This window comes from Phodopus roborovskii, unplaced genomic scaffold, assembly GCF_943737965.1.
Source record: "Phodopus roborovskii unplaced genomic scaffold, PHOROB, whole genome shotgun sequence".
NCBI classification, from domain to species: Eukaryota; Metazoa; Chordata; class Mammalia; order Rodentia; family Cricetidae; genus Phodopus; species Phodopus roborovskii.
In genome coordinates this window covers 1,337,233-1,359,684 of record NW_026125804.1, presented here as the reverse complement: position 1 = coordinate 1,359,684, position 22,452 = coordinate 1,337,233, and the positions used below count along the sequence as shown (strand labels likewise).

General features: G+C 41.7%; 1 protein-coding gene across 2 annotated transcripts in view; it reads left to right on the top strand.

Annotated features, from left to right (window-relative positions):
• The first annotated feature begins 2,887 nt into the window (after positions 1 to 2,887).
• The window catches only part of Shroom2 (shroom family member 2), a 140,423-nt gene continuing 120,858 nt past the window's right edge, over positions 2,888 to 22,452 (top strand). Inside the window, exon 1 of one of the 2 annotated variants that reach the window (XM_051178711.1) lies at positions 2,888 to 3,245. In XM_051178711.1, coding sequence (XP_051034668.1) covers positions 3,081 to 3,245 — 165 coding nt within the window. In that variant the 5' untranslated portion in view covers positions 2,888 to 3,080. The remainder of the gene's footprint in view (positions 3,246 to 22,452) is intronic. The other variant, XM_051178712.1, reaches the window with a different exon arrangement.

Genomic DNA, 22,452 nt, shown 5'->3' with positions numbered 1-22,452 from the left:
CTCTAGGTTAAGGCAGTATTCCTCCATGGGGGATGTGTTCACAAGGTCCTTTTGTGCACCAGGGATACATGCTGGTTCCACTGTCTGAGGTCCCTTAGACTGCTCAGTCCTTCTGGCTGAGACCCATATTCAGGGGGGCCTGAGTCAGTCCCATGCTGGATTCCCAGCTATTAGTTTATAAAGTAGACATAAGAAAAGATTAACAGCTAATAATAAAATGCAATTATGACAATGTTAATAATAAAAGTTATGTAAATGTGGTCTCTTGAAATATTGTATATGTGTATTTGGATTTCATGGTAACTGAGACTCCAGAAATGGAACCCTAACATATGAGTAGACTACTATTTTAGAGTATTCTTTGTACATGTGTCTTAGGGTTTTTATTGTTGTGAAGAGACACCGTGGCCACAACAATTATTATAAAAATGTAAAACACTAATTGGGGTAGCTCACAGTTTCAGAGGTTTAGTCCATTATACTCATGGCAGGGAGCATGGCGGCATGCAGGCTCAGGTGGTACTGGAGGAATAGGTAAGAGTCATGTCTTGCTGGCAACAGGAAGTCCATGGTCACACTGAGTGAAGTTTGAGGAAAAGACCTCAAAGCCTGCCCTCAGTGACACATTCTCTTCAACAAGACCACATCTACTCCACAAGGCCATGCCTCCTAATAGTGCCACTCTCTTTGGGAGACACTTTTTTTTCAATCTACCACAACATGAATAGTCCTTCATAATCTGACTCTGATATTACCAGATAACTTCTGTACTCATTAAAAGATTTCTGTTTTCCACTCCTGGAGCCCCTCTACTATCCCATGAAGGACAGTTTTGTCAGCATGCAACATTTATTCCAGAGTTCTCACCTGACAAACACTCTCAGGATCACCTAGTATCCTGTGAATGTTTAAGAGTAAATATACCCACCCAGAGAAATCTGTCTAGTGAGACTACTGAATGCTGGCACCAGGCAAGGCTTATGTTCCCTTAAGAAAAACATGTCTTTCAGATGAGGCCTGGTTGCTTTAACCATGACAAGTTATATTAGCCCTCTGGGTCTCAATGTTTTCATGTGTACTCATGTGACAGGTAGAGTCACGTGTTTGCTCAGAGGACTTGTGCACCATGTGCCTGACACAACAGGCATTCTGTGAAGTAGACATAGTTCTTCCTCATGGTTGTCTTCTATTTCAGCACAAACCTGGGGCTCATACAAACTAAAATATGAAATGTTATTATGGTGCCAGTTGTGGGCAGACTACATGGACCCTCTTAAGTTCACTGCACAGCTCTTTACAAACAAAAGAGCTATAACTATTGTAACTAAGATGATTTTGTGTGAAACACTTTCAATATCTGATTGGATAGATGAGGGACTATGTGCTACATGTACAAACATCACTGAAGAAAAAAAACTTCTTTTCTACTCTGTAAGACATGTAAATTACTATCAGTGGTTACCTTTTCTTCCTTTCTTCCTTCCCCCTCCCCCTTTCTGTTTTTTGAGACAAGGTTTGTCTGTGGCTTTAAAGGCTGTCCCGGAACTCACTCTGTTGACCAGGCTGGCCTCGAACTTACAGAGATCCTCCTGCCTCTGCCTCCCGAGTGCTGGGATTAAAGGCATGTGCCACCACCACCTGGCCAGTGGATGAATTTCTAAGGTGGATTAGTTTCACGAATATGGAAACACAGCAAAGTATTAATAGGTATGTTGTCTCACTTCTGTAATCCAAGCACGTGGGAGATGCAGGCAAGAGATTAGGAAAGAATTCAGTTATCCTTGGTTACACAGATTTACAGGACTGATAATTTCTAAAATTAATAATATTAATTAGTTAAAGATTTAAAAAGTAGGGAACACACTTTAAGAACTTGCGGCAAATGGATGGAGAGAAAGTTTAGCTATGTTCGGTTCCCAGCACCCACATGGTGACTCAGGGGATCAGGCCTGCTCTTTTTCTGGCCTCTTGTCTCTGGCCTCTGAAGGCACAAGACAGGTGGCATCTAAATGGCGCTCAGACATACAAGCTCCTCCCTCCCCCCTTGGGAACTTGAGGCACAATTTTATGAATGTGAAGGGTAGGAATTGAATGGAGGAAAAGCCTCCTAAGCTGTGACAAACAAGTGCCACCATAAGTTTATTATGCCTGCTGGTGCCACAGAAGGAGATTTGCTGGACCCTCAATGGATGAGGTCCAGCGCCCTTCCGCTGCAAGGAGTTGCCCGAGCTTTAACGTCAGGGCCAGAGCTGTGGGGTGTGCCCACGCGTGGCCCGGGGCCAGGACCAGAACTGCATCCCAGTGTACTGATGGCTCTCGGGACAGCTTTTCTAGAGTCCGGGTGCTGGAGCAAAGGTGTGGCCATACAGGGCAGCGGGAACGCCAGGGGTTCATCTCCACCTGTGTAGTCGTCAGCAGTCTGTTCGGTCCACCGGCTCAAAGGAGGAAGCGCTGGGTCGACTCTGCTGCCAATCAGAAGGTGCTGAACTGCCCCTACTCTGGTCGCGATCGCCTCCAGGTCCCGCCTAGTCCGGTATGGACACTTCCGCCGCCTCACCTGTTGCACCCGGCCTCCGAGGCGGCGCCTAATCCTCCCCAAGGCACTCAGCGCCTCCAGAGCTGGGCGGAGGGACCGTGGGATATCGCCCGACTGAGTCCAGAGCGGGCAGGTTACTCTGGTCCTGGAGCGCGCGCCTCAACCACTATCCGCTGAGCACCCAAGAAAATTCCCTTTGGATCTTTAGCGCAGTCAGTGCAAAACCCCTGTCTGCGCGTTCCCACCAGTGCCGGTTCCCGGACGCGCGCCTGCCCCTCCCCCTCCCCTGCTGATGCTTGCGAGGAGCGCGCCTGCTCCGCCCCCTCCTCCTGCCCCTCCCCGCGCCGCTTTCCGCGCTCCCTCCTGGCCCGGCCCGCGCTGCGCTTTTCCAAGTTGCAAAGCAAGTTCAGTGGTGGCCAGCGGCAGCAGCGGTGGTGGTGGTGGCCTGGACGCCTGGAGGCTCCTTGGTGGTGGGCCTGCTTGTGCTTCCAAGGAGTGCATGGGCGTGGGCCTTAGCGGCTGGAGGGGCTGAGCGCCCCGCATCATGGAGGGCGCCGAGCCCCGTGTGCGGCCCGAGCGCCTGGCCGAAGCTGAGGCGCGGGCGGCCGATGGTGTCCGCCTGGTGGAGGTGCAGCTGAGCGGAGGCGCCCCATGGGGCTTCACCCTGAAGGGCGGCCGCGAGCATGGCGAGCCTCTGGTCATCACCAAGGTAAGGCGACCTTGGGGTCTGCCCGGTGACAGTCCTGAGGTGATCCTGACCCAGAAGGCTTGTAGGGGTATCGGGGCGCTGGATGGGGCATCCTGTTCGCGGCCTCGCTTTCTGGGGCGCATGTGCCCGAGTCACCTGTGGATACTGGGTTCTGGTCAGTCGTAGGTGTGCGGTTCCGGCTCCATCCTGGCTGCCCTCGGGCTGCTCGGAACATTGCTGGTAGTTTCAATGGCTCCTGTTCCGGGTCTCCTTCCCCTCCCCCTCAGAGAAAGGGCCTGGGTAGTCCCCTGTAACTCGTGGCCTGTCCAGCGGTGGACCTACACCTGTGAGGCTGCCATGAGATGAAGGAAACAACCATTCCCCAGGATCCAGGGGCTGGGCACAGCCTTCCCCACTTTTGTTTGCTTGTTTAGGGCCCCTGGTTGTCACCCTTTTTGATCTGCACCGGATTTCAGTGTGAAACCTATACTAGAATCTGTTGCCAGCCAGGAGCTCATCAATATTTGCTGACTTTCGGCTTCCTCTCCTACGTCCACGCGCACTGGATACCTACCAATATTTATTGAAACTTTTCGGCGTGCTTTAATAAAATAGATTTTGAGTTCCGATAGTAAGAATAGTAGTCTCACTTGAAATTAGTGAGCGCCTGTGAGTGCTTGCGTGCAAGGCGTGTTTGTGTGTGTGTTGCTTTAGAATTGGAATTCTCTAAAAGTGCAATCCATCTTGATACCTACCAACTAAACGAGTATAAACCTGTATAAACAAACAACAAGACGATCTCTCAAGTCTTCTGGTTAAAAGAAACAGGGGGGCCTGTTCTAGGCAGAGTTGAGTCTTACCAGATCTAAGGGCAAAGACGCTTTTAAAATGCAAATATTCCTGGCTCCTAGAGGTGTTTGGAGGTGTGAAGGTGACTTACAATTTTCCTTATCTCTCCACTCTCATTAAAGCATGAAGAAATTGGGTCTTATTTCACCCCACTGGTCATGAATTTGGAAAGTGGAATGGTGGTGTTGTTGAAACAGCAAGTAAGACTTCACATAAATCAATCACCCCCTGCCCCGTTACAAATTTAGCCCACATGTAATCCATCATATCAAGATGGATTCTTTTTGTTTGATTGTGCCATTCTGGGGAATCAAATGCAGGGCATTGCACATACTAATTGTGTTCTGTACCACTGAGCTACATACAGAGTCCTAGGCTGTACCCTCACCCTCTTCTTCTTAGTTCTAGGATTGAACTCAGCATTGCTGATGCTAAGCAAGTGCTCTTCTACTGATCTACCCACAGCCCCATATTTATTTTTTACTTTTGAGACAAGGTCTTACTAAGTTTCACAAGCTGACCTTGGTCTTGCAGTCCCTCAGCCATCTGAATGCTAGTATTTCAGGAGTATACTACCACAGAGAATCTCATCTGTGGCTTTTTAAAGAACATTATTTATTTTTATTTCATTGCATTGGTGTTTTGCCTGCATATATGTCTGTGAGGGTCTTCAGTAACCTGGAACTGGAGTTACAGAGGATTGAACCTGGATTCTCTGGAAGAGCAGCCAGTGCTCTTAACCACAGAGCCATCTCTCCAGACCTTCATCTGTGCCTTTAAATACAGGTTTTAGAGGTCATTATGATATATCAAGTAAATGTCAGTCTTCTTAGCATTTCATGTTTTTTTGCTACTGTCTTTTTTCAGGCTCTGAGACAGTCTTTTGATATGTTTATAGCTCGGAACTCTCAATCTTCTTACCTCAGCCTTCCAACTACTGAGACTTCAGGCATGATGGTGCTATGCCCGGCATATCTTTCTTTTCTGATTTTTTTCCTTTTTCTGATTTTTTTTTCTTGAGCTATAGTTCTATGTATTCCAAGCATCTGGCCTTAAACTCTCTATGTAGCACATAGATGATCTTGAACTCCTAATCCTCCTGCCTCTACTTTCCCATTGCCTTACCACATCAACATGTACTTTAAAACAACAAAATAGGATTCCACACGTCTTTCTCACACTTGCTTTGTAGAGCAGATGGAATAAGCTATACATCGTTTAATATGAAGTTTTAGGATTTTAAAACAATACTTTAAATTTTGTTTATTTTACATATATAAGTATTTTGCCTGAATATATAATGTAAGAGCAACAAGTGCTCCTAACTACTGAGACATTTCTCTAGCCCCTAGCATTTGGTTTTTCACCATACAAGTAAGTTGGAGATTGCTTTAAATGGAAAGATTTTCTACAGAGATTTTTCTCCTCCTTTTGTACAAGATAGTCCCAGTATTATAGACTCTACATGCTTGAAGGCTTCCTGCATCTCTATGCTTTTTAGAAATGGAAGTAGGTGCTGAACAAGCTCAGTCGTGCTAAGCTGTACTACTGAGCTATAGCCTCACCCCTGCATAATTTTTATACTTGATTCAGTATGAAAAATTATGGTCGGTTTCATTGCTTAGGATGGATGGGACTAAGATCAACTTGGGGGGTTTTTGTATTTTCATGAATACATAGATATTCATGTGCTGTTGCTCCTGTGTTTGTGTATATGCATGTACTTTCACCAATGTTTCAGTGTATAGAATTAATGTATTTCAAATACCTGTCAATTTTTAACATTAAGAATATTAGTATTCAGTGATGAGAGAAATGTTTAGAAGACATTACTATCTAATTTTTAATCTTTTAAAATAATTCCTATGTTCATTAGCATGGTTGATGCTATTGTTTAGCCTTCCTTGTAAACTGTATATTAGCTTGGAATGTTTGCAGTTTGCATGTGTGGCAGCAGAAGACAATCTTACACTCTCTGTTGCTACTGTTTGTATGAAATAAAATGGTGGAAAAGTATTAGTGGATGGGGCTAGCAAGGTGACTCAACCCTTAAAGATATTTGACACCAAGCTTGATTGACCTGAGTTTGATTTCTGAAACTCACATGGTAGAAGGAGAGAACTCCTGAAAGTTGTCTTCTGACCTTGACATGAGCACTTTGGTATACACATATACCCCCCCCCACACCCCACACAATGTAAAAATAAGAACAGCAAAAAGATTATCAATGGCTTTTGCCTAAACAGCTGATAATTAATTGCCACATTATTTAAATATGATGGAGGGTTGGCTGAAGAGATGTCTCAGTGGTTAAGAACATTGGTTGCTTTTTAAGAGGACTCAGTTCCCATTCCTAGGACCCACAAGGTGGCTCACAACTTCTGCAATGCTAGTCCTAGGAGATCTGACACTTTCTTCTGGCCTCCACAGGCTCTGCACATGTTACACAGACATACATTCAGACAAAACATTCATATATGTGTAATAAAAAATAAATAAAATCTCAAAAAATGGAGGAAATATGTCTACAAGCACTTAAAAGGTAGAAATTGACTGTTCCAGTAGATACTAGGGAAAATTATTCTTCAACTCGAGTTCACTTTAAATTTACTCTTCCAGTAGCTACTGAATTGTCATTGAAGCATATTCAATATTTTATCTAATAGTTCTTTTTCCATTTAAAAATATGCAATATTTATATATTGGATTTTTGGTATAACACGAGGATTTTCTGTTTAATATTCTATTATTTATAATTATTTTATATTTATATATTATTAGTTATAATTCTATTAATTTTATGTTTAGCTGACACTGATTTGGGAGTAGCTTGACCGAATTTAAGAGGACACATTCTTTTGATAACAATGTGACTATCATTTGAACTGGGAGGGGCTGGAGATGTAGCTAGTTGGAGTGTGTGCTTCACCTAAACAAGATGCTGAGTATCATCTTCAACATCACAGGACCAAACAAAACCAGAAGAAATGGCAAGAACCAGACCAATTCAGTCCTGGTCTTCAACTGGAGAGGTCTTACTGGCCCATTTTGTGGACGTAACAGCTATCATCAAGTGAGGGTAAAATGATATACTCTGAGGTCACAGACCTGGAACGTCCTAGGCAGGGTCTTGAAAGTCAGATTCTGATGGTGAATATCAGTCTGGCTTCCTGTCCAGTACGTACTGTCTGCTTTTTACTGAAATCTCTTTGCCATGTTATTTATATTGAGTAATTCAATGCCATCTGTAGGGTGGCAGTTTTTTCATTTTGACACCATTGGCATTCTGTTGTGGGGTCTATTCTATGCACTGTAGTTCATTTAGCTGCTTCCTTGGCTTCTACCTATTGAAGGCCATTGCCATCTGTCTCCAGGTAATAATCTGAAGGTCCCCAGACATTGCCAAATGCCCCCAGCCCAGTTATGAATCACTTTGTTAGGCTAATGATGTGTCACCTTTGCTTTTAAGGACTTCAGGCTTTTATTTTGTTCTTTTTGAAAACAGTGGCCTTTAGGGTAGTGTGTTTGGAGGCCCTTGGCATTTCCAGTGTTTTCATGTAGGTCTGTTTTTCTTTTTGAGATGAACTTTTGGCTCTGAGAAGAGGCTTTATTTACACAGTAAAATGCAAACAAGTACTTGCTTCATCTGCATTTTTGTAGTTGGAGAAAGGAAATTGAGAGCAGAGACTCCCCAGTATTGTGCTTTATGTGCAATCAGAGTAGAAGATGGGAAAGGTCTGACTGTTCTCTAGATCTGGTTTGAAGTTAAAGGACATTAACTTCCCAGAAGAGTAGCATTCATGTAATTGCTGATGCATGCTCGAAACTCTACAAGATCTCTGCTGAAAAATGACATTAGGAGTCATAACTACTGAGTGTATTTATAACAATTTGCTGCTTGAAATTTTGCGCACACACACACACACACACACAAATGCCACACACAAAACTGGAAAGAATAAAAACACACTAAAGCCTATTTTCTCATGCTGATGTTGCAGAAAACAGGAACGAACTGCATATTATAAGAGGTCTCATGATTTGGTGATATCCTTTGAGAGTACACATGAGTTCAGGAACTCTCAGGGCCCTGAAATACTACCCTCTAGCTGAGTTGTATTTGCAGGTAGGTTGAGCCAATGTGGCCTTCTGGATTTTTCTTGTTTTCTTTCCTCCCTTTTGTGCTATGGCCATTATGGAAATAGGGCTTGGTGAGTGCTCTACCACTGAGTGACATTCCTAGCCAAGTCTTGCTGGTGTTACTTGAGAATTTTCTTGGGGGAGGGGACCAAGCTAATTTCTATGATGTCACTCACTGGAAAGTTGCATCCACCAGCTGGATATTAGGAGGCCTCCTGCAACCCCAGGAATGTTTATCAAGGGAGAAGGAATGGAGCCTTGGCCCTGGCTATTCATAATTTATTAAAGCCCATCCCCCATGCCAGAAACTTCTAACAACACATTCATCAGGGTCTAGCCTAGCTTGACATTGCTGGCAACCTCCTTTGAGAGACCACTTTTCAAGTTGTCTTTGGGAATTCAACCCTTTTGATGTGATTATTTGTGTATGTGCACTACTGTGGTATGGTGTACTTGTAAGGGTTTTATAGACAACCTCCACCTTGCCACCGTTTCAGGGGCTCCTAACTATTACAGCATTTATTCTCTGGTTATGAAACAGCACTCATTCTGATTCTGTGAACACTGAAGGCAAAATAAGGACAATTTGGAGGTGGGTATATACAATGCTATAAATGTCGTATGTTAAGTGTTGACTGATATTCAAAGAAGCAGAGGGCATAGGGACAGGGACAAGCAGTTTGTGATGGGTGGGTGTGTGATATCCTAAGCATATTATATAATAATATCTTAGTGACTGAAAAAGGAATCTCCAGTTTAGAGGCTGTGTGGAGTTAAGGTATTGGTGGCCAGGGATCAGAAATGTTGGAACAATAGCCCAATGGTTGCCTCTTGTACCCTTTTGTTTGTTTTTTTAAAGGTTTATTTTATTTTTATGTTATTTGCATGAACATTTTTCCTGCACGTAAGTGCACCATATGAGTGTAATATACAGAGGCCAGAAAATAGACTGGATTGAAAATTACAGAAGGTTGTGAGCTGCTGTGTTGTGGGTATTGGGGACTGAACCTGGGTCCTCTTTGAGAGCAGACAGTTCTCTCACCAACTGAGTTGTCTTTCCAGTCTTTGTTTTTGAGACTGTCTCCATTAGCTCAGGTGGACCTCAAACTTGGTATGTACGGAAGGATGCCCTTGAACTTCTTGTCCTCCTGGCTCCACTTAGGATTACAGGTCTATGTCAACACACCTGTGGGGTATGGTGCTGGATATTGAGAGAGAAAGGTAGGTACTTTACCAGATGAGCTCCGTCCCCTATCCCCTTTGTTTGGTTTTGAGACAGGGTCTCGACAAGCTGGCCTGGAAATCTATGTATGTCAAGTTGCTTGAGTCTCCTGAGTGCTGAGATTGTAGGTGTGTACTACTATGTCTGCCTGGCTTAAAATTTATGTGTGTGTGTGGGGGGGGGGGGTGGGAGGGCAGGGAGTGGAACCCAGAAGCTGTCTACAATCTAGGCAAGAAGTTCTAGTTGAAGGTTTGAAAGGGGGAATCATTGAATTTAGTGGTGGAAAGATGGATGGGAACTTCTGTCTGGATTTTGCTTCACTTCTGTGTGCCACATAGTTCACAGCAGGCCAAACTTTGTTAATGTCTTAAGAGTGCTTGGGTCTTGTCCCAACCCCCACCCCTACCTCCTCACACCAGAATGCTAAGGTCATATAATTCCTCAGAATTGTAAAACCCTGTCCCTTTGCAATGGCAGTCACAGCAGGATTTGGAGTCACTAGGGTGAGTATAATTCTAAAGATACATTTGTAGTGAGAATGTGTAGTCTGGTTAAAAACCACTAGGTAAGTTTTCTTTCCTGTGCTGAAAGGCCCTTTTTCACTTCGGAGACCTGCCTTGCCAACTGGCTTTCAAATATATCTTTATTACCCCTTCCAGCTTGCAAATTAACTTGGCCTTGTGGAATTCTAATCCTTGTTCCTTCGGAGATGTTTCAGGCATAGGGGGTGGGGAGCCAGGCACAGTGCCTAAAGTTGTAGTCCAAGGTCTTATAGCTGGACGCTTTCAGGTTCAAGCTGTGGAGGATTCTCCCTTTGGGAGGCATGAGAGCATGTGACTCACACCTATAAATCTAGAGGCTTCCACCATTACAAAAAGCTATAAACCTGAGCTATGCCTTACACTTCTGTGCTGTGCTGAATTCAGTCTTCCTGGCTGAGTTAGGAGTATTGCTAAACATGTCCTAACATTTATCTCTTGGAAAAAATTAAGGTAGAAAGCTAGTTTGCCCAAGAGGTACATGTTGAATAATAAATAGTTTTCACTTGGTCATAATGAGGTGGGTTTTCTTTGCATTTTGCATATTTCATAGCTCTTTACTTGGTAGGGCTTTTAAAAATATTTTTTATTATTATTTATTTATATGTACATGTGTATATGTCTATAAATGTGCATGTGCCTGAGGTTAGGGTCATCCCCTGGAGCTAGCGTTATAAGGAGTTGTAAGCTGCCTGATTATTTGTGGGTGCTGGAAATTTAACAATACATGTTCTTAACTACTGGGTGGTCTCTCCAGTCCCCAGGACTTTTTAAAAGTTCATTTTGGAGTTATCTCTTTGCTGAAGTTGTTTTGTGTCTTCATACCAATAGGCTTGGATTTATTTGGTTAAACTCTTAGAAGCAAAGGAGGAAAAGTCCTGGGGTCTGTGGAACTTTTCTTTGCATGCCTGATAAGGCAGAAACATTCAACAAGATAATTTTAGGGTATAAAGACTGAAAGGACTTTTTATTCAGGTTGCCTTCTTCTTTCAAACACTAGAAAGGTGTGGGGCCAGGCTTTATAGGAGAAGTTGTACGGGATTTGGAAGCTTAGTCTCTTGATTTGTGTGCTGGGAATTTTAACCCATAGGAGGATTCTGAAAGAGTTCTAGTAGGACCTTAAAACATACAGATGGATGGGGAGCTAGGGGAGTTGGTGCTGCCTGGAGGAGATATGGCTCAACTTTCATTTTATATTGAAAAACATTTTTCATTTTAGTATATTTTGATTATGTTTTCCTCTTCCCTAACCCCCAATTCTTAATGGATCCTCCCCATCTCCCTACCAACCCTACTTTGTTTTCTGTCTTAAACAAACAAAAACAAAATAAAAAATACCAAACACGCAAACCACACACAACACAAAACAGAAATTAAACTAAACAAGCAAAGACCAGTAAGAAGAAAAAAAAAAAGCCCAAACAAAGGAAAATGAGACAAAAAAAGTCTATAAAAATACCAATGAGTTCATTTTATGTTGGATATAGGGCCTTCCCAGAGGCATGGTTAATACATCCACTAAGATTTTCTTTGAAAATTTGAGTTTTCTTTTGCCAGTCGTTATCGCTTGTAGATAGCTTCTTGGTTTGGGGTGGGAGATTGTGTCCACTTACCACTCAGGGTCTCAGTGCTGTGACCTGTGCAGGCTTTGTGTCACAGTCTCGAGTTCATTTGTGCATTGTTAGGTCCAAAAGAAACTCTAGGGATGAATGGCTAACTGTGTGGTACCTATTACCATACCAAAGAGCACACTGGTCTCCAGCCTCTCAGCATCACTACTACCTACTACCTGTTATGGAGCAGGTTGGCTCTTCTCACCTTACCTTAAATGTTTCTGGCTCATGGCCTTCCCTTCTCCCAGCTTCTCATTCTTTTATAACCCTGCCATTTCAGCCTTGTCCCCTCCCCTCCCCCCTGCCCCTCTCTCCTGGTCATCTCTTTTTGTCTTCCCCTATTTCTCTTCCTCTCTCATTCTCCGCATCCCCCTATGGTCATGTTTGGCCTACTGCTTTCTTCTCCTGCTGTGGACTCTTCCAGATGCCTCAGGCTGTACTCTACCTTATATCTACAATAAAAAACTTTCCCTTCAGCCATGCCTTGGAGCAGTCATGTCCTCACTGTATATATCTGGTGTTAAAACTTCCCCTTTATACATGTATCAGTTCTGTTATGTCTGGAAGACATTGTTTCCATAGAGTTGTCATCATCTCTGATCCTTGAGCCTTGAGGAGAGGGCTTTGTTGAAGACTTCCTATTTAGGATTGAGGGCTGCAAAGTCTCACTCTCTGCTCATTGTCTAGTTGTGGGTCTCTGTGTTCCTATCTACTGCGAGAAGAAACTTCTCTGGTGAGACATGAGCAAGACACTAATCTATGGGAATAGCAGTATGCATGCCATCAGGAGTCATTTTATTGCTGTTCCTTTAGAAGAATAATATTACTCAGTTTCCCACCCAGGCCCATGACCTGTTTAGTCTTAAGTTTTCAGCCACTTGAGCAGTGTCATGTATGGGTAATATATGTGTCACCAGTATATGTAACAGGCAGGTCACTGTTGTGGGTCAGAGTTTTTAGCTAGGATATACCACCGATGATTGCTTTTCTCTTCTAGTACAGTGCATAGTACCTTCCGGTACCATGAACACTAATTAGTAAGGATGAAGCTTCTACTTAGGCACCAGCTCGACTTCTCCATATCCAATGGCATGTCTTTGGCAACAGGGCCTTATGATCAGGTTGCAGGGTTCACCTTTGAGTTGGGTTCCAACTCTCAGCATCCATGTGAGGCAGCTCGCAACTGCCTGTAACTCTAGTTCCAGTTACTCCCATGTCCTTTTCTGAGTTCATGGGTACCTGGTCTCACATATGCCCCCCAGTACAAACAAATCCATAAAAATTACTACTGGGGAATGGCATGTGGTTTAGTCAATAGAACATTGCTTTTGGTTCAAAGAAAAGCAAGACGATGTAAAAACAAAGCTAGTATTGAATTCAAGGAAGGTCTATTTGGACTTCTTGGGAAAATGTGTTTTAGTGGAGAGATGATAGTGTATCATTTAAAAACCAAGGCCAGATAGTGGTGTAGGTGGATAATCCCAGCACTGAGGAGGTTGGAGTAGGAGGGTGGCAAGTTCTACTCTAGCTTTGGCTACTTAGTGAGACCCTGTACAAATTGAGAGATGGTAGAGTACTTGTTCACAGGCATGAGACCCTGGATTTGATCCCTAGCTTTATTTTAAGTGGAGAAAAAGAAAGGAAAGTAATTGATGACTATGAATTGCAGAATAGAGTTAACTTTCCTCCCCCTGCCTGCATGAGGAGACCCTGGGCTGTTTTGCATTTTTAATTACGACAGTATTAAGTTGCAAGTAATAATGATTGCCTGTGTGGGAGAAAGAAGAAAAACTGTACTAGACTGGCTATGGGCAGCTCTTATTATCTTTTGGCCATGGTAATTTTTTAAGATTTTCAGATCATGGACATCATGGAGAACCCAGGCAGAAGAAAGGGAGCAGAGTGCTTGTGGGATTTTTTTTGTTTGTTTGTTTGTTTTTGAGATGGGATCTAGCTATGTAATCCAAGCTGATACAAAACTAACTATGTTGCCCAGGCTGCTTTGGAACTCAAGCAATCCTTCTGCCTTGCCTCTTTAGTGCTAGGAGAGATAGGGAGAGGGAGAAAATATTCCTACCACAGGGCTTTGTTTTTATGTTTATGGAAATGTCTCTTTGGCATCAAAGTTTAAGTAATCAAATAGTTTTTAATATACTCTTGATTAGGCTATTGAAACTTTTTTCTCCTGTGTGGAAGGTGGAATCTAGGGATTTTTTTGTATGCTAGGCAAGGCTTCCTTGTGGGTTCTCCATGACCTCCAGTGAGGTGCAGCACCAGCTATTGAAACTCATTTATTTCTTTTGGCACATTGATCTTTATCCTTAAATAGTCCATTTATAATCTATATAGCTGTCACCTTTTTTAAACCAGGATTTAGCATTGCCTCTACAAAAACTCTGCTAATCTTCCCTCTCTCAACTCCCCAGGCACATTTCTTGCCTTTTCTTCCATATCCAGTGGCTGTCATACCACAATTTAGGCTACAAGAATATTTTTTCAACTTTGACATTAATTATATTTGTGGCTGAGTGATTCTTTGTATTGGGAACATCTGTGCTAGGTAGGATGTTCAGCAGTGTCCCTAACACTTTTAGGCAAGTCTCCCAATATGACTGGTGACAGTGAAACAGACACTGTTAGATGTTCTCTAGGGGCCAAAATTATGGGCTGGTTAGTTTTCTTGTCAACTTCATGCCAGCTAGGGTCATCTGGAAAGAGGGAACCTCAGTTCAGAAAATACCTCTATCAGAATGACCTGTTGGCAAGCCTGTGGTGCATTTTCTTGTTTATTTGTGTGTGAGGGCCCAGCCCACTGTAGGTGGTACCATCCCACAGCAGGTAGTGGTGGGCTTGTACCAGAAAGCAGATTGAACCAGCCTGTAAGCAAGGCTCGAATACTTGTAAGATGAAATAAACCCTTTTCTCTCCAAGTTACGTTTGGACATGTTTATCACAGCAACAGAAACCAAACCAGAACACCCTGGGGACTAGGTTAACAATTTTCAATGCTTGTGTTGTCTTGTGTTTTGTTTTCTTTGTGGTGGTGGAGATAGAACCCAGAGCTTCATGTATTCTAGATTAATAGTTCTCCCATTAAACTAAATCCTCAGTTGCAAAGATTGTATAGCTTATTTTCTATATTTACTTTTAATATTTTGTGGTGCTGAGGATCCAACTTAGTGCTTTGTCTATGCTAGACAAGTGTTCCCTACAGAGCCACAAACCCCTCCCCCAGTCCGGTTGATTGGATGGCAAATGGTTTCACTGCTAGCTAGGCCTGTGGGAAGGGCAGAGTACAGGCATAATGTGTTTATTTTTCTTGTGTAATATTTTGTGGTCATTAGTGTTAATGACAATTCCATTTCATTGTTTAATTTCCTCTGCAGTTATTATTGATAATGAATCCCCAACGATGACACATCTCTTCCTATATATCCTTATATACACCAAAGTAGCTTTTCTTCACTTTGCAATATTCAGGTTTATCTTGCCATTCTGATGGTGGTCACCATTCTTCATTTTCTTTCAGGGCATAATATTGCAGATGTGAGGTCAGACCTTTCTGACCATTAGACTTTCTCTAATTTTTTTCGCTGTTAGTTTTCATTTCTTTATGGTTTTGACCTTGGGAGACTTTGTTTAACCTTATCTTCCAATCAAATTTGTTGTCTGATGTTTTTCAAATTCCAAATTTTGTTTTGTGGTCATTTTTTAAAAATATCATACTGATCTTGTTTAATGGCTAATTCTCTTGTCTAATAATACTGAGATAATTTTCAAAACTGCCCATTTTCCACAAAGATTTTCTTTCTACAGTTGGCTTTTATTATTTGTTGGGCTTCTTTCTTTCCTGACAGAAGTTTCTTTGGTGTCTAGTGCTATTTGGCTATCTACTGGTATTAAAGGGCAGATTGCTTTGAATAATAATATATCGACCCTGTGCATACAGATGAGTGACCCAGTGAGGCTATTTTTTGTTTGTTTTGTTTAGTTTGGGAGGGGGACTCCTGGGAGCCAACACATCAGATTTCTTTTGGTATTGGCTAAATATATCCTTATCATATAGTAACTTTTGCACTTATCTGTCTTCCCTACTCTGGCCATAATAGTTTCAGCTGGAAGGAAGTCATCTACTAGTAATGAGTTGTCAATGCCTGTTTGAGTTCCCACATGGTCCTTAGCATTTTTAGCCCTCTATCCTCCACTTTGTTAATTAAGCTGGATTCATTTCTATTTTATTGTATTATTGTGGAGATTAAATAAGACAGCATGTGAAGCTAGTTCATTCTCTTCCTTTCTCCTCTCAATTCTGATTCATTATAAAGCTGAGATATTATAAAAATGTTTATCAGAGTACTTGTTTACTGTAGGCAGAATTTGAGCTGGATTTTGCATGATAGAAATTTAATATGTATCAATGTGATTTTGTTACTGCTTAGTATGGTATAGGTATGCTCATAGGTATGCATTTAAGTTAAAGACATATCTAATTTGGAGATGTTCTCAGTGGTAGAGTGCTTAGTGTGTGCAAGGCCCTGGGTTTGAGCAAAAGAAATGCGAATTTTAGATAGACACATAAAGAAATTAAAGTAAAAAGTACATTTAATATTAGCTTCAGTCTATAGTTTGTATTTTATGTAGCCCCATAAACGATTGTTTTCTCTATCCCTCCAAAACTAAAATTATTTTTAAATAATTTAGCAAAATGCTTTAAGGATAATTCATATTGTACAAATTATGTTATGTTTTTGCTAATTTTGTAATAATGTGAATGGTCTTGCAGATCAACAGGAATTGTCAAAGGTAGTTTTTTTCAAAGGTGAATAAAACTAGTGGAAAGAATAAAGGCTAAACATGGTTGCGACATCAGGCTCCATTATACCTCACTCCTTGTATTAGAAAATATTTCAAGGAGTTGGATCCACAGGTGTGCCTTGTGTAGCTGCTTCCTAGTATTGGGCTGCTTTTCGGCACTCGATGCAGCTAGGTATGGTTATGTGACCCTCCTACTCAAGTGAAGTCCAAACAGAAGTAATGTCTGCCATTTTATAGCTTCCCCCCGAATAGATTCTTCCTCTGCTTGGTTGGGATGAAGATAGTCTCAGAGCAGAGCTTTATTAACAATAAATCCTTGAATAACTAATGAGGTGGTTTCCCAGGGCAGAGTCATTTGTTTTGTACCATCATTGTGCTTTGGTTCTTGGATTGCTTAATAAGTCAGATTGTTCTAACAAATGCAATCTTGGCATTAATGAAAAGTTTTTTCTTTTAACAACTGTGTTCAAGGGACAAATGTACAGCACTTGATACCTGTGTAGGAGGACATGAGTTTTACTTTGTTGGAAGAATAACAGTGGTTGTCCAGTTAGCACACAGTTTATTCCCTACATACTTATTATGTAATGTGAGACCGCCACACCTGTGGCTTCTTCAACTCTAGCCTTTCCTTGTAGTCTGTAATTTAATTTTCACCTCGTCTTGCTTCTGCTACAGGTCTGTAGATGTTTACTTGGGAATTTTGGAGAGGAAGGACAGGAAGCTGGGAGAGTGCCTGGTGTAGATAATTAGCCCTAGGCTAGGGCTGGATGATGTAATGATGTAAGAGTTTCTACCTTTGACCTGTCAGTGCTGTCCTTTTCTTAATCACGTGGCTTCAATTGCAGAACTTGTTGCTCAGGAAGGTTACACGTTAAGTGGTCATTAACGGAGCTGCCTTCATCAGATTAGCTAATTATAATCTTGAATGGCAGACTTTTTCTTCCCTTGAGGAATAGTTGCAGCACATAGACACATGAGTTGGATCAGCAATGAGAAGGTAGGTAAAGATGAGGGTCCCAGATATCTGGGGGAGATGTGAGGAGATGCTAGGGAAGTAGCAGAAAGTCTTTCCTGCATTTGTGAAGTAGGTAAAAGCAGTTCTTTGTCTATAGATCCCGATTTTGTATCTGGTTAAAATTTACCTGTATGTTAATTGTGCGTGTTTGTAAATTTGTAAACACTGATATTTATCAGTGTTAATTGTACCATGTTTTTCAAGTTGTTGCATAGTGACATGGTGGTATTTTGATGTTGCCTGGGGCTGTGGTTCATTGATGGAACACTTGCTTCATATATGCAAAGTCATGGGTTTGAGCTGCAGTCAGCACACATAGACAGACATAGAAAATACATTGATTAGTAGCTTAAACATAATATTATCCTTGTGGAAGTATGGCTGTATTTTTTTTTCCTTGACTCAGGAATTCTGTCCTGGAAACAGAACACTTAATTATTAAATGTTTGAAGATTATTATTTAAAGAATCACATTGTCAAGCAGGGTGTGGTGGCACTGAAACTGTAATTCTCAGTCATTGGAAAGTGCAGGCAGGGGGATCAGGAATTCAAGGTTAACTTCTGCTGTTACATAATTTGTTCAGGCTACATAAGGCCATATCTCAAAAAAGAAAAGTAACAAAAAAAAAATGAATTATACTGCCAAATCTTTGGAATCAGAAGACAGATCAAAGGAAGTTTAATTTGTTCATTTTCAAATGTGAAGAAATGAGATTTGAGCTGGAGGCAGAGCTCACTGTTTCAGAGTCCTGGCTGCTTGTTCTTCTTGAGGAACTACCTGAGTTTGGTTCCCAGCATCCCACCCAACAACTCAGGTGGTTCACAGCTGCCTGAAACTCCACCTCCTGCAGATCTGATGCCTCTGTATGGCATACATATATACACAAAGAAACCTAAGTAAAAATTGAAGATTTTTAGAAACAAACAAATGATATTTGGGGCTAGAGATGTAGCTCTTTGTTAGAACACTTGCCTAGCATACTCAATCAGTCCCCAGTACTAAGGCTTGGGAGGGTTGGTAGTGGGGGACAGAATATTTTCTCTTTGTGGGATATATCCTTATAATTTTCTACGTAGTTCTATTTAAAAAGAAATCCCTAACTTCTAGAAAACAGTACTTTGAGGTGATCAAATATGTCAGCCTTTTAAAACGATTTTATTTTCTTGTTGTTTGTTTTCTTTTGCCTGTGATGTTTTTCTTAACATTTTCATTGTGTGTAAAGGGCCTGAACTTTAATGAAAGATTGAAAAGAAAACATCTGGACTTGAAAAGACCGGCTTGCTGCTGTGCCAGTCATATTTATTTTATGTTGACTTAACAACAAAGATTTTATACAGCTGATCCCATTTAGGGGATAGGAGTTGGGAATGGAGGGATTGTTTCTGATCCCCCAACCCATTTTCAGTGGCTGTTTTGGAGAAAAGTAATTAAAACCACATACCACTCTTCCTAACTGTGAAATTTCTACCACAGAAATGCATTTTGCATCTTGGCTCCTGGGGATGCAAGCCTCTATGTGCCCTGATGAACAGCCGGAACTTGCTTTGTTTTTACAAGAGTTTCATTCTCAAATTACCCATGGTGTAATTGCAGTTCTGAAGATTTCTAACTTCACATGAAAACTCATTGTTTCTGTTTCTTTCCAACTATTTTCACAGTGGCCTCTTACTGCCTCATTTCCTTTGTACCCTTCTGGAATGTTGGCTTCTCTTGATAGTTTCTCCTTGCTCATGTAGGTGGTCTCACTCATGGGCTCTTCCCCGCCCCCTTTCTTTCTTTTTTTCTGTGTAGTCTTTACTGGTCTGGGACTCACTATGTAAATCAGGCTGGGCTCAAACTTACAGAATTCCTCCTGCTTCTTTGTCCAGAATGTCAGGATTACAGGTGTGCTGTGCCAACATACCCAGGACTTTTGACAATATTTTTTAAAATAGCTGTCAAATCTACAAGTGTAGCCTCTCTTGTCTTCTGAGCTTTAGGGTGGTATTGGGTGTTGCTGAGGCTTCACATGTAGCATGAGCCAAACCAAAATCATTATTTTTACCTTTTCTAGTATCCTGGATTTCTAATCTTGACCATGTGCTTAATCCTAAATTTGGAAATTATATTTGATACTTCTCTGCCCTTAAACTGCTGTAACCAGTTGACCATGAAATAATTTGATGTCTATATATTTGTCATATGATTCCCTGGGGGGATGTTAAGAAGCATTTATTCATTGACCCAGGTAGAAGGGCCTGAACACAACACAGAAAGAATGACATCCAAGTCCCTCTTGGTGAACTGGTGAGTTTAGTGGTATTATTTCCCTGTTTTAGCTGCTTCTGAAATTCACCATCTGGTGTGGGGGTGTGTAATTGGAAAGAGGTGTGGCCCAGGATAAGGCTTTGAGAAGCCTGTGGCCAAGGGAAGGTCATGTAAGAGCAGACAGGACCCAGAAAATATAGAAGTAGAGACACTGATTATGAGGTACACTGAGCACAGGGAACTGCATTTTGTCCCGGACACACCCAGGAGGGACCATTATTTTGAGGATTTTAAACATTTTTCTACTTCTTCCTAACCTTGTAGCCCTGAGAGTATTCTGATCTTGGATTGTAAGAGTTTCTTTTAATTCATTGGTTCTCAACCTTCCCAATGTGTTAACCCTTTAATACAGTTCCTCATGGTGTATTGACTCCTAACCATAAAATTATTTTGTTGCTTCTTCATAACTGTAATTTTGCTACTGTTATGAATTGTAATGTAAATGCCCTATATTCAGGATATCTGATATGCACCCCCTGAAAGGAAGGGGTCACAACCCACAGGTTGAGAGCCCTGTTTAGTAGTTATTAAACCAAATTAAGGTGTAGTACTTATGGTCATTCTGTACCATCTCCAAATGAAGATGCACAATACGGTATCTAAGTTTCTTTCCTTCATGTGGCTAGGAAAGGAAGGTCTTGAAAAATTTCTTGTTTTGTTGACGCAGTTTCACATAGTTGAGGCTGCCCTTGAATTTCTGATCATCCTACCTGTATTTCCCAAGTGCTAGGTTTACAAGTATGTACCACTATACCCAATTTTACTCTTGCCCTTTGTTTTTAGTTATAAAAAGTTGATGTTATATACTTCATAATCCCTCCTCCTACCACCCTTTAAAGTTTTTATTTTATGTGTATGGATGTTTTTGCTTACATGTATGTTTGTGTACCACTGTGTGCTTGATGCCCATGTAGGTCAGAAGAGGGCTTTGGAGCTCTTGAACCTAGATTTAAAGATGGTTGTAAGTCACTGTGCAGGTGCTGGAAATCAAAGCCAGGTCCTCTGGAAGGACAGCCAGTGCTCTTAAACACTAGACCATCTCCAGGCTTTCCTCTTTTATTTATTTATTTTTTTCTACGATGGTATATTAGTTACTTGTAAGGTTGCTACTGCAACCTGACACAAACAATATAAGGAAGGGTTTATTTTGGCTCATAATTCAAGGAATTGGTGCACCATGGCAGGGAGATTATGATTATAGGAATATCATGCATCCATAGTCAAGAAACAAAGAGTGATGACTCTTTGTGCTCAGCTTGCTTTCTCCTTTGATTCACTCTAGGATGTAAGCACATGGAATGGTGCTACCCATGTTTGGGTTGGATGTTCCCATTTCAGTTAACCTAATGTAACTTATTTTGGATCCTGTCAGTTTGATAATCAACATTAACTACCAGAGATGGAATATTATGCTGTATTTGTTTCCCAGGTTAGCTTTTAATTCCTGGGTTCAAGAGTTCCTCCTGTCTTAGTCTTCCCAGCACCTGAAGCTATAGGTGCCAGCTGTATTCAGCTAAAATTCTCCCTTTTAAAATGTAGGCTTGAACTGGAATTGAGATGCAGAGAGGGAGGACAAGACCAGGCTATGGAAACTCACAGAGACAGCTCACCTGAATAAGGGGGAGCTAATGGACCCCCAGACTGTTAGCTGGGAAACCAGCATTGGACCGTCTCAGATCCCCTGAACATGGGTCTCAGTTAGAAGGCCTGGGCAGTTTAAGGGACCTCTGACAGTGGAAACAGGATGTATCCCTGGTGCACAAAAGGACTTTGGGAGCACATTCCCCATGGAGGGATACTCCCTTAACCTAGAGGCAGGAGGGAGAGCCTAGTCCCTACTCCAAATGACTTGGCAGATTTTGTTGACAACCTCCACAGGGAGGGTGAAGTGGGGGATGGAATGGGATGGGAGGGTGGTCAGGGGGCATGGAAGGGAGGGAGAGAGGGAGGGAGAGGCAACTGGGATCGATATTTAAAATCAGAAAAATAAATAAACAGAAAAAAATGTAGGCTTAAGGTTCCCCCCTCCCCACTGAGCTGCATAGTTATCACTTTAATGCCAGAATATTTTCACTACCCTAAAATAAATCCTGGACCTCCATTGACAGTTCTCATTTACCCCTAACTCCATCTGTAGCATCTCACTTTGTATGGGTTTGTCTACTTTAAGGTATTTCATAAAAACGGAATTATGCTATGTGGTCATTCGTGTCTGGTTTCTTTCACAAAGTATAATGTTCATGAGGCTCATATATGTTGTAGTATGTATCAGTGCTTCATTTCTTTTTATGAACCACTACTATTCCATTTTATGAATGGACCACATTTTGTTTTTCCATTCATCTGCTGATGGGTATTTGAGTACTTTCTACTTTTAAAGTATTATGAATGATGCTGCTCTGAACATTTACTGACTTTGTCTAGGCATTTTCATTTGGAGAAATTTTCTTGTGTTTCAAGCTTGTTATATTCTCCCCTACCCCCATCCCCCCAGGCATGGTACCTGTGAGGTCCTGTGTATAGGGACCTTGTGCCTCATAAAGTAATGGAATTGGTCATTCTGGATCTGAGGCTATTTAGACTATCAATTTAAAAAAACGTTGGGGCTGGCGAAATGACTTAGAAGGTTAAAGGCATTCACTGCTGGAGCTTTGCAGTCTGAGTTCAATTCCTGGAATCTTTTTTGTTGTTTGTTTGTTTGTGTTTGTTTTTTCGAGACAAGAT